Below are 13,138 nucleotides of genomic sequence, written 5' to 3'. Positions count from 1 at the left end.
TCTGCAATGGCTATAACAATGGCTGACATCTACAACAGGCAGTATATAACCGACATGATGCTTCCTGAGAACAGATTTGGAAAAGCAGAAGGAAAGGAACAAAGGACTGAGTTGCTCAAGTGAGAGAGAAAAGGGTGTCTAGATTGGAGGGAAATAAAATACACAAACATTCACTTAACTGAATAGAGGCTGGGCATGTTACAACCAAACCAGTTGCTCCATCATTTTGAAAAGGGTTGGTGCTTTTAAGTAGAAAGTGATAGAAACAGAGAGGAAGGATTTGAATTGTAGCAATGTAGCTAGAGCAAGTACAAATTGCTCTTGAAACATTATGTTAAAAACAAGCCACAGAACAGAAGACAGTAAGCATAACCTCAAAAAATCCAGAACACTGAACTATTAGGATAATTATGTTGATTCTCAAAATTTTAGCATATCAAATAAATTAGAGATGATCTGGAATCATACTTCCACCCATGTTTTCAGAAAAATAAACTAATTCCTAATACATTAAGCACTTTACCCAATCACCCTAAAATAATCCAGTTAATCTACTTTCAGTACCTCACAGAGGACTATTTCCTTAAGTAAAAATACAATGCGGATACAGTTTTTAACAAATATTCTTGAAAATCAACTGTACATACCACTGTGTGAACTTGTTCATAGGTGCTTTGGATTTTCCCATTTACTTTTCTACCTGACAAAGTAAGGGAAAAATGACATTATTTTCATTCTTTTTGTTCCTACATCAATTCTAGCTAATTGTTTTGAAGATAACTACAACTCATGCTCTCTCTAACTTGGGTATATCACTTTAATTAATATAATTTTACACATTGATTCCAATGAAGTATGAATGAAGGGACAACTAGAAGAAAGCTCAGGGCTCCCAAAAGTCTTTTTACGTCCACTTCTGTTGGTTCAATTTCTTATTCTAAACATTTGCACATATTTTAGGGGGGTCCTAGCTGGGATTCATAGTCAGGGACTGATTTTAAACTACTACAATGGCCAATGACTTATCAACAGAGACATCGAATATTAGTTTATCATGTATTTTAAAAAGCACTTATTACAACAAAAGATTCTGAAATATCAATACCCAATAAATTCTGTTCTCTTTTGTACTTTCTCAAATACTAGAGCATAGGAATTAACTCATTTCATTTTACAGGATGAATAAAATTTAAAAATTGGATAATTAGGAAAAAAAGAAAAAAAATACAAAAAGCTTATGGAAACAAACAGTTCCAGGTACTTACTCCCAACAATCGTCTTGTGATTGAAAATCTTACTCCAAATTCCACCTTCCACGTTGTCTTTCACCCCAAATTCATAAACTGTATTGGGCTTTAGATTTTCCACAATCGTTTCGGTGGCTGGACAGAGTTGAAAAATCCATTTCTTTTCCTTATCCTTTTCTCTATAGCGAATTGTATAAAATCTGTTGGATAACCAAAATATGATGCTTTAAAATTACAGAGAGATTCAGAATGTTATTTCAAGTTTCCTAACACATCAAAGACTTCAATCTACTTAGAAGAGTATATTTCACGTAGACTTCAATCTACTTAGAAGACTAAACTTAACATCGGGTTCTGTTTTGAGTTTTTAAAAATCCGCAGGAAAAAAATAACTCAATGTGTGCTAAGATTTTTAATTTCTAATTGCATGTCGGGGTCTGTGCAGCAGTACAGGTATGGTCTGACAGAATTCCAGAATTCTCAGTTCTGTTATTTGCTACTTTGCAAAATAAAAGTTGGAAAACATCAGATATTCATTCTTTTCTGATTATGCATAGAGCAGAACATAGGTGTAATTTTATAAATACTTAATATTGTAGTTTTGTAATTGTATGAGCTTAAGCCTTTGCATCCCATGGAAGGTGTGTTAGAGGTAATATGGTTCAATTTTGTAAAAGAGGAACCTGAGATTCTAACATGTATCCAGGACAGCATTTTAAGGGTTAAATGTTTTTATTGTTATAAAAAAGAATCAAGACTAATAGACAAGCTAAGTATACAATGAGAAAACTTAATGCAAATTCAACATCACTGTTACATGTTTGCTTAGGGCTTCATAATAGATTTATATATGTCAAAGTAAAATAATCCCCACCACTATTTTTTGCACCTTTACTACACGCTAGATTTACATATGGCATCTCATTTAATTGTCACAAAAACACTTTAAGTGGTAGAAATTATGCATCCCATTTTACAGATGTGAAAACTGATTTTCAGAACAATTACTTAACTTGCCCATTATCACCTAGCTAGTGACTTTTACCAGTGGCAGTGGCAGACCAGAATACAAAGACAGACTCCTCTGGCTCTACTTTTAACAGCCTCACTAAGTGTGACAGCAGATTAAGAAAGGGGGTTTCATTACTACTATATACAGTAATGAGAATGAGTGAACTAGAATGACATGTATCAACTTGGACAGATTTTACAAACAAAATATTGAAAGAAAATAGCAAATTTCAGAATGATGCATATAGTTTAATATCATTTACATAAACATTAAAACACACACAAAATATATTACCATATGTTATTCCTGGCATTGTAAAGGGATAACAAATACTGGAAGAATACAACAATTATGAAGTGCTTTGGCTCTCAATGGGGTGGGGATATAAATGGGATCAGAGGTGGGGTCAACAGGTAGTTAAACTCTATTTGCCTTTTATTTATAAGTAAACATTCTAAGTAAATAGAATAATAGCTGCCATGTATAGTGATGGAAACATAGGAATTTAGTGTGCTATTTTCTTATACCTTAAATTTTTTCTCAAGAATTTGGTACCTCTCCCTCACTCCCCACACCAGCAAAATTAAATGGACTAAGATTTGTGTTAATTGCTTTTATGTAAAGCTTTGAAAAGTTACTCATCTGTTTATGCTAAAAACACTTATTGGGCACCCTGTAGGTACTAGGCACAAATTCTTGGTGATACAAAAACAATTACCCAGAATTTCTGGAAATGAGGGCCAGTACTGGCTACATAATTTGCGGGGCACAGTGCAAAATGAAAACATGGACCCCTTGTTCAAAAGTTACTAAGAATTTTAAGACAGCAACAGCAGAGCATTAAACTAAGCTTTGGCCCTTTTAAGTGGAGGGCCTTGTGCATGGCTGCATGCCCATGCAGTCAGCAAGGGGTTATACTTTAACAAGCACAGGGAGAGGAGATGCATTTGTATATTCAGCCTTACTTCTTACTATTTACAAACCACTGAAATGCTTGCAGTCATTGTTAGCTTGCTTCTTTCTGGTAAAAGCAAAAAAGAAAAAGCTTTCTCTCAGGGCTCCAATTCCCCATTCCCAAGTAGCAGAAAACAGAATAAGTGAAGAAGGCTGTTCAGCCAAAACACTAACTGGTACTGGGAATGAATATTATAGAATTGCAGTAGAATGCAATAGAAGTCGTTTGTGTCTTGAGAGTCAAAATATCAGCACTAATTTATGAGATGCATTTCTTGACAAGTATGCTGCATAGAATTTTTATTGTTGCTTCTTCCCTACCCTGGCTCTTCCAGGACTTTAGAGAAATATTGAGAAGCTCTAATCAGAACAGATGGCCTACCACAATTTTGCATCTCTAGTAGATAGTTCTGAGGACTTAATTACTTGCATGATCCAGGGGCCCTATTTCTAATAGAACTACCAAAGGCCAGATTCAAGGCTTTCCAATCAACTTGATTTCACATCTCTTCCTATGAATAAAATGGGACAGAAATATTCCATTCTTTGGGGGAAAAAACCAAAAAATTAAACCACATGTTGAGAAAATCCAAGAGTGATTTGTAGTTCTTGTTGTAGAGATCTTTTACCTCCTTGGTTAAATTGATTCCTAGGGTTTTTTTGTGTGTGTGACTACTGTAAATGGGCTTGCTTGCTTGATTTCTTTTTCTGCTAGTTTGCTGTTGGAGTATTAAAATGCTACCAATTTTTGCATGTTGATTTTGTATGCTGCAACTTTACTAAAATTGTTTATCAACTCTTAGAGTTTTTTTGTAGAGATTTTGGGCTGTTCGATATATAGGATCATGCTATCTGCCAACAGGGACAATTTGACTTCATCTTTTCCAATCTGGATGCCCTTTATTTCTTTCTCTTGCCTGATTGCTCTGACTAGTACTTCCAGTACTATGTTGAACAGGAGTGGTGAGAGTGGGCATCCTTGTCTCATTCCCATTCTCAAGGGAAAAGCTTTCAAATTTTCCCCATTCAGGATGATATTGGCAGAGGTTTTGCCATATATGGCTTTTATTATATTGAGATACTTTCCTTCTATATCTAATTTACTGAGTGTCTTTATCATGAAGGGGTGTTGAATTTGTCAAATGCTTTTTTCTGTGTTTATTGAGATAATTATATGGATTTTGTCCTTGATTTTGTTTGTGTGGTTTATCTCATTTATTGTTTTGCATATTTTGAACCATCTTTGCTTCCCTGGGATGAATCCCACATGATCGTGGTGTATAATTTTTTTGATGTGTTTCTGTATTCTGTTTGCTAATATTTTGTTGAGGATTTTTGCATCTATATTCATCAAAGATATTGGCCTGTAGTTTTCTTTTTTTGTTGTATCTTTGTCTGGCTTTGTTATCAGGCTTATACTGGCTCATAGAGCAAGTCTGGGAAAATGGCCTCTGTTTCAATTTTCTGGAATACTTTGAAGACAATTGGTATTAATTCTTCTTTAAATGTTTGGTAGAAATCAGCAGTAAAGTCATCTGATCCTGGGCTTTTCTTTGTTGGAAGACTGCTGATTACTACTTCAATCTCTTGGTTGTTATTGGTCTGTTCAGGTTTTCTATTTCTTCTGGGTTTAGTCCTGGTAGTTTGTATGTGTCCAGAAATTTATCCATTTCCTATAGATTTTCAAATTTGTTGGCATACAATTGTTCATAATAGTCTCTAATGAATCTTTGTATTTCTGTGGTATTGGTTGTTAGGTCTCCCTTTTCATCTCTAATTTTTGTTATTTGGGTCTTCTCTCTCCTTTTTTTAGTTAGTCTGGCTAATAGATTGTCAATTTTGTTTATCTTTTTGATAAAAACAACTTTTTGTTTGATTGATCATTTGTAATGTTTTTTGGGATTCCTATATCATTTAGTTCTGCTCTAGTCTTAATATTTCTTTTCATCTACATTTGGGATTGTATTGTTCTTGTTTTCTAATTCTTCGAGGTATAGTGTTAGGTTGTTAATTTGAAATCTTTCTATTCTTTTGATGTAAGCATTTAATGCAAAAAACTTCCTTCTTAGAACTGCTTTTGCAGCATCCCACATGTTTTGGTATGTTGTTTCATAAATTGATTAGTTTTGAGAATTTTTTAAATTTCCTGTTTAATTTCTTCTTGGACCCATAAGTCATTCAGGAGTATGTTGTTTAATTTTGATGTGTTTGCATAGTTTCCAGAGTTTTGATTGTTGTTGATTTCTAGTTTTAATTCATTGTGGTCTGAAAAGATACTTGAAATGATTGAAATTATTTAAAATTTGTTGAGACTTGATTTGTGACCTAGCATGTGGTCTATACTGGAAATGTTCCATGAACAGGTGAGAAGTATGTATATTCTGTAGTTGGAGGAAATGTTCTGTACCTACCTGCCAAGTCCAATTGGTCTAAAGTATGGTTTAAATCCTGTGTTTCTCTATTAATTTGTTGTCTAGATGATCTGCCCAATATTGAGAGAGGGGTGTTTAGGTCCCCTACTATTATTGTATTGGGGTCTATTTCTTTCCTTAAGTCTAATAGTGTCTGCTTTACATATCTGGGTGTTCTAATGTTGGGAGAATGTGTGTATATATATACGATTATTATGTCTTCTTGCTGGATTGATCCCTTTATCATTATATAGTGGCCTTCTTTGTCTCTTCTTATAGTTTTAGGTTTAAAGTCTATTTTATCAGATATAAGAATAACTACTCCTGCTCATTTTTGATTTCCATGTGCATGGTATATCTTTTTCCATCCTTTACTCTTAGTCTGTGAGTGTCTTTACAGGTGAGGTGAATCTCTTGCAAACAGCATATAGTAGGGTCTAGCTTTTTAATCCAATCATCCAGTCTGTGTCTTTTGAGTGGAGAATTAAATCCATTTACATTTAGAGTTGTTACTGAAATGTATTATGTTACTTCTGGCATTTTATCAATTTTCATTTAGATGTTTTGAAAATTAAAGAGGATACAAAAAAATGGAAAGATGTTCCTTGACCCTGGATTGGAAGAATTAACATTGTGAAAATGTCCATACTACCCAAAGTGATCTACAGATTCAATGCAATTCCTATCAAAATACCAATGACATTCTTCACAGAAATAGAAAAAACAATTCATACATTTATATGGAACAACAAAAGATCCCAAATAGCCAAAACAATCTTCAGCAAAACAAAACAAAACAAAACAAACAAGCAAACAAAAAAACTGGAGGCATAACACTATCTGACTTTGAACTAACTATACTACAAAGATATGGTAACTAAAACAGCATGATACTGGCATAAAAACAGACAAACCAATAGAACAGAATAGAGAACCCAGAAATCAACCCACAAACCTAAAGCCAACTTATCTTTGACAAAGGTACCAAGAACATACATTGGGAAAAAGATTGCCCCTTCAATAAATAGTGCAGGGAAAACTGGACATCCATACATAGAAGAATGAAACTAGACCTGTACTCTCACAATATACCAAAATCAATTCAAAATGGATTAAAGGCTTAAATATAAGACTTGAAACTATAAAACTCCTAAAAGAAAACACAAGGGAAACACTTCAGGAAGTAGGACTGGGCAAAGACTTTATGAACATGACCCCAAAGCACAGGCCACAAAAGGAAAAATAAGCAAATGGGATTATATCAAACTAAACCACAAAGCTTCTGCACAACAAAAGAAACAATTAACAGAGCAAAAAGGCAACCTACTGAGTGGGAGATAATACTTGCAAACTATGCATCTGACAAATGATTAATATCCAGAATATACAAGGAACTCAAAAAACTTAACAGTAAAAAAACAACCCAATTTAAAAATGGGCAAAGGAACTGAATAGGCATTTCTCAAAGAAAGACATACATGTGGCCAACAGACACATGAAAAAATGCTTTACATCACTCAGCATCAAGGAAATGCAAATCAAAACCACATTAAGATAACATCTCACCCCAGTTAGACAGGCTATCATCAAAAAGACAGAAAATAACAAATGCTGCAAAGGATGTGGAGAAAAGGGAACCCTCCTACACTGTTGGTGGGATTGTAACTTGGTGCAGCCATTATGGAAAACAGTATGGAGAGTCCTTAAATAACTTCAGATAGAACTGCCATACAATCCAGAAATTCCACTACTGGGTATATACCCAAAGGAATGGAAAGCATCAGGTTGAAGAGATACCTGCACCCCCATGTTCACCACAGCTCTATTTACAATAGCCAAGAGTTGGAACCAACCTAAATGTCCATCATCAGAAGACTGGATAAGGAAAATGTGGTATATATACACAATGGAATATTACTGTGCCATAAAAAGAACAAAATATTGTCATTCACAGCAACATGGATGAACATTGAGAAAATCATATTAAATGAAATAATCCAGGCATAGAAAGAGAAATACTGTATGTTCTCACTCATAAAATAATACACATATAAATAAAAGAAAGAAAGAAAGATACAACATTCACAATAATACATTGAACCTTCAAAAGGAGAACTGAAGTTACTTGAAGAAGGAAGGGAGAGAGGAGGGAGGATTGGTAAAGGGCCATGAATAGCAATGACAGTGTATATTATTGAATATAATAATTATTCTGATTTGAGCATCACATATGCTCATGAGTATTGATATTCAACTCTGTATACCACAGATATGTACGTTCAACTGTTATAATAAAAAATTAAATAAAAAAAAGAAAAAAGAAATACCATCCTGTAGATTTTTTCTATTTTGATCAGAAAGCATTTGAAATACCCTCACTCATATCAAGTTTGTGAGGAAAAATAAAGGTAGAGGAGGCAGCTTGCCCTTCTCCTTTGCTTCAGTCAGGTTTACTCCTGTCAACATACTTGTATAATGTAGGCAAGTTCTAAATGGTAAAGGAGAGAGCAAATGAGACGGCTTAGCTATACTTACAGAAGTGAAGTTAATTTTCTTTGATTTTAAAGCAAAATATAGGCCTTATGGTAATAAACAGTGTTTTATAACCTAACCAAACCTAACTACTACCACAGTAATCTTCACAAATATTTTTGGAATGAATAGAATGAACACTTAGGTCCTCATAGGGTCATTTTTAAATTAGAATATTATTGCTCTAAATGGCCAATGACTCAGTCATCAAAAAATACTTATACTGATTTAAGTCATTAGGTCTACAATTGTATTTTGCAATGAGGCATTGCATAAGGCTTCACTTCTGAAAAGCACCATTCCTTTAGAGCCAATGCAAACTGAAGCAAAATACAATAAAGATCTGCATTGTACATTTGCAGAGGGCTTAAGATTTTCACTATTTCAGTTTATCCATACAGTAAACTGTGAGCAGAACAAGAATTATTATAGAAGAAAAAGAGATGACAAGTGCCTAAGCTCTGATAATCAGTGACAGAGCCAGGCAAATGTTATTTTCTGACTCCTAATCTAATAATACCTTTTGTACTGCATTGGACTCTTTCTACTGTGGCACTTGGCAAAAGGAGATGGAAAGAGACGGATGAAATGACCCAGAATGGAAGAAAGTTAAAAAGAATCAACATTTAGCATTATTTAAGGCTTTTTATTTTTTGTTTTATTATGTATTTACTATAACATACAGTCACAGTCTTCTCATTATGTCTGAGGACATCCAGGATCAAACGTTAGTTGCACCTCTTTCAGGAATGATTTGAGCACAAGTGCACAGAGGGGCAACGGTCTATTAAAAATGCAGGTAGCAGCCTGTGAATGTCATCATACCAGACTTTGGAAAGCCTACTTTCAGTAATTTGGATTTTAAGAAAAATGGGCATCTTATATCCTAATTAAGGGGTTAGAAACTGCTGAAGATAGTGTTTGGTTCAACTGGCATTCTGTGCTTGGACCTCCCAAATAGTCTCAATGCTGACAATAAACTGTTACTGTAACTTTAAAAATTCCATAGCTCCTCAAAATGTAATGGAAAAGACAGCTAGTGACTTGACTTGGAAACTAGTCACCTGCAAACCAGTAGCATGACCTTCAGGGAGTCTCTTTACCCACTTATGCATTAATTTTCTCAGAAGTGGGGATAAGAGTAGACAATTTTTGAGATCCTTTCTGTTTCTAGAAATTTACTCCAGCAATCAGATATCCTGTTCTAACAAAGCACCCAAGACAGAGTTACCAACCCCACAAACTAAATTTATGATGTAAGTGGCAGTGAATTATAACAAGTAGAGAAATATAAGAGCACCAGAATAACTTTAGCCCTTCACAAACCACCCTGGCTTACCGTATGTGGATGGCCAGCTTTCGGGCTTCTATATTTTTTTTCAGCAATGTTCTTATTTCAGTGTGATTAATTACTATTACATTTCCTAGAACATCTATTCCACACATTGTTCACATCAATCACATCAAAGGACACTTCCTGACACCCCTGTCACCAATGTTCTTGCTTTACTGAGACTGTAACAGCTGATATAAATTCTGCCCTCAGCCTGCTCCTCTCAAAGTGTCTCACTTCCCCTTCACTCTCTGCTTGCCCCTATCTCTTCCCCCAAATAAGCATCTTGGTAATTTTATTCCATTTTCTCATTCCATCAGCTTTCCAACCTTTCTCTTGATTCTTCAAGGACTTTATTCTGAGTCTAAATGCTGTTGAAATATTTTTCATTCTAAAAAACAAAAATAAAACTAATACTCTCCTCTTACTCGTGTCACTATCTTTAAAAACAAAATTTCTTAAGAATAATCTACTTTCTCTCACTTTCTTACCATCCCAAATGCCTAAATCTTTTTGCACTCTGGTGGCTGTTCTTTATAGAAAAGCCTTCTTATGATCAAATACGATGACTTGATGTTCTGTGAATTTCATAACTATCTTAAAATATACTCCTCATCCCTTCCCAAATCTGTTTCTCTTGTGGTTCCCACTTCTGTTGGCTTCAGAGTCTCTTTTCCCTTCATGTCCTATCAGTTGTCAAGCCCAGGTATGTTTTCCTACATGCTTTCTCTTGCTTTTGTCTCTTCTCTTTTCCTAAGTAACACTTGAGAGCTAGTTCAGGTCCTTATTATCTTTGGACTCTTTTGAAAATTTTCAAACAGGTCAACTATTTCAAGATCTTCTTTTTTTATTTAACCACCCACTGCTGGCTGACTTAAGTTCAACAAAAGAAAAGAAATACCTAGTGATTTTAGTACTAGCTGAAATGGAATGTGTTGCCTGAAGTCGCAATTATAAAATAATATAAAGTAAATAATATCACAAGGAACGAGAAGACTAGCAACAAACATAATACCATTTGTTGGGTGCTCACTGCATGCCAGACACTGTGTTAACCATTTCACACGTGTTATCTAATTTAATTCTGACAACCCTATGAGATATTACTATTGTTACCCCCAAGATGATAAAACCAAGTCTTACAGCATTTAAGTAATCTATCCAAGGTCACTCAGCTATTAAATAGAGCAGAGTTTTGAACTCACATCTGTGTGACCAGAATTTGAATCTTCAACATTCAAGTTAGGTTGCCATCCCTGGAGAGGCTCACTGTGGACTCTGGATGGCAGACGCTGCAGAGGAGGTTCAAGGGCTGAAGGGACTGGCTGGATGATTTTTAAGGCCTCTTCTTGATATTCTACCAGCTTATTCATTTCTACATTTGTTGAGATCTATTACTGTAAAACACAAAGCTAGGTTCTGTGTAAGATGGAAGATGAATCGAACGCTGTGCAGAACTTCAAGAATGAGCTCACAAGACAGTGAGGGAGACAGATACGCGTATGTGTATGGCTAAAGATGGCAGGATGGAAAGCAAGGAGTGCAGAGGGAGGGCTGGCGTGGCACTCTCCAACCTGAACTTGAAAATGGATGGGCTGCCTTTTAAATCCCACCCCAGTGTTGTAATTTAAATCAGGAGATCCCACCCAGGTCTAGGAAAAGTGGAATAGGACATATTTATACTTCACTTCAGGAGCATGACTTGGAAATCCTTTGAAATATATTCTTTGAGAGGTTTTATGATTTCTTTTACCAGGCAGTAGGAGCTGGTGGAGGTTCTTCGGCAGGTGAACAGAGCTGAGCAGTAACGAAGGAAGCTAGATTTATAGCTGTGGAAGAATTAGAAACTAAAGAGAGGAATCTCAGTTAATGAAGTTTAGTCTGGATATGAGATAACAAGAAAATGAATCATGGAGGAAACAGAATGGAAAAAAAAAAAAAAGAAACAGATCAAAGTTATATTTCTTCAAAGAAATAATGAGACCAGATATAGCACCAAGAAAAGTGAAAATAAAAACTAAAACTGAGTTTTCAAACATGAGAATAGGACAAAGTGATGGAAAAGAGTTTTTTTTTTTTTTTGGTCTTTTTCGTGACCGGCACTCAGCCAGTGAGCGCACCGGCCATTCCTATATAGGATCCGAACCCGTGGCGGGAGCATCGCCGCGCTCCCAGCGCTGCACTCTCCCGAGTGTACCACGGGCTCGGCCCCCCAAAAAGAGTTCTTTTAACAGTGTGGAAAATATGAATTTAGTTTGAGGTTGAGGTGCTGATCACTGTTACCTGGCTATTCTAATGAAATTCTTCCACGGACAACTAAAAATACAGTCTTAGAATTCTGGAAACGGGCCCAGGACAGAGGTTCAGCCTTGGACGTTATTTTCATACTTGCTACTCCTCCTGTTCTCTGTAGAACAGCAACAAAAGCAATTCCTGGGAGCTTTTTTTTAAAAATGCAGAATCTCAGGCTCTTCCTCAGGCCTGCTGAATCAGAACATACAGTTTAACAGAGTCCCCCACATGATTCTATGCACAAAGCTTAAGAAGCACTCTTCTACTTAGAGGTGATAGTTAAAGACAAGACATAGATGAGATAAGGAGGATGCGTAGGTAACAGATCCAAGGACAGAGCACTACTCCACATTTAGGAGGTAGAATAAGAAGCAAGCAAAGGAGAAGAGAAAGGGTTAGAGGGGCAAGAGGAAAAGCCTAAATAAAAATGTCAGCGAATGAAAGAGTTCAAGGATGAGGGGATGGACAACAATTCCACAGAGAGGTTAAGAGGGATAAGAACTAAGAACACTCTACTGGATTTAGCAATTCATTGACCATTGGAGACCACGAAGAGAAGTTTCAGTGGAATGGTAGAAAGGGGATGGAAGCCAGTGAAAAGGAGTAAGGACTGTGGGTCATGTAGAAATCAAGAATATAAGAATAGATAACCCTGAAAAGTTTGGGGATTAAGAGATTTCAAGGTAGCTTAGAAAATATAACAAGATCAACAGATGGTTTCGTTTTTGTTTAGGGGAATCTTGAGCATGTTTGCCAGCAGGAAACGGTGCCAATGGCAGTGAAGGGGCAAATGTAAGAGACAGAAGATCACTGGAGAAGCAAAGGCTTAGAGGACATGGGGCAGGACGGGATCAGGCTCGCTGTGTGAAGTTGGAAATGTGTCCTCAGGAAGAAGAGAAGAGAAGAGAGTAGAGCTGAAGATCGATCTGGGATAAAGAAGGAGAGAGCTGATGGTGCCTGGTCAATTTCCTCAGTACTGTGGGAGCCAGATGGATAGGGGTAGGGAACAGAGCCAGGGAATATAGCCAGGAATCTGTTGCCAGGATGCAGGGCAGGGTGAGGATTGCTTGGATTGGAATCGTTAGTGTGGAAATGGAAAAGTAGAAGATAGAGTATGGATACTGCTCAAACGCAAAATCTGTCACTTGGGCCCTTCGCAAGTTACAGGAGATGAAAAGTAAAAAATGAATAAAGTTTCAAATCAGGGTGAATGGAACAATTGTGCTACTTCAGAAAGTAATAAAGAGATAAGTGAGGTGATATTTCAAGAGGAAAAGAATGATTTCAGTTTTGTCATGTCGAGTTTAAGGTAGTACTGGCCTTGGCGATAATGCTGGGCAGGATACACATGGCTCCT

General features: G+C 36.1%; 1 protein-coding gene across 1 annotated transcript in view; it reads right to left on the bottom strand.

The window, feature by feature from the left end:
* ABI3BP (ABI family member 3 binding protein) overlaps positions 1 to 13,138 on the bottom strand; it is a 248,492-nt gene that overhangs the window by 137,610 nt on the left and 97,744 nt on the right. The window contains exons 6-7 of the mRNA XM_063114629.1: positions 1,266 to 1,447; positions 648 to 700 (exon numbers count right to left, since the gene is read on the bottom strand). Coding sequence (XP_062970699.1) covers positions 648 to 700; positions 1,266 to 1,447 — 235 coding nt within the window. The remainder of the gene's footprint in view (positions 1 to 647; positions 701 to 1,265; positions 1,448 to 13,138) is intronic.

The sequence above is a fragment of the Cynocephalus volans genome, chromosome 1 (genome assembly GCF_027409185.1).
Source record: "Cynocephalus volans isolate mCynVol1 chromosome 1, mCynVol1.pri, whole genome shotgun sequence".
Taxonomy (NCBI): domain Eukaryota; kingdom Metazoa; phylum Chordata; class Mammalia; order Dermoptera; family Cynocephalidae; genus Cynocephalus; species Cynocephalus volans.
This window is presented reverse-complemented; position numbering and strand designations above follow the sequence as displayed.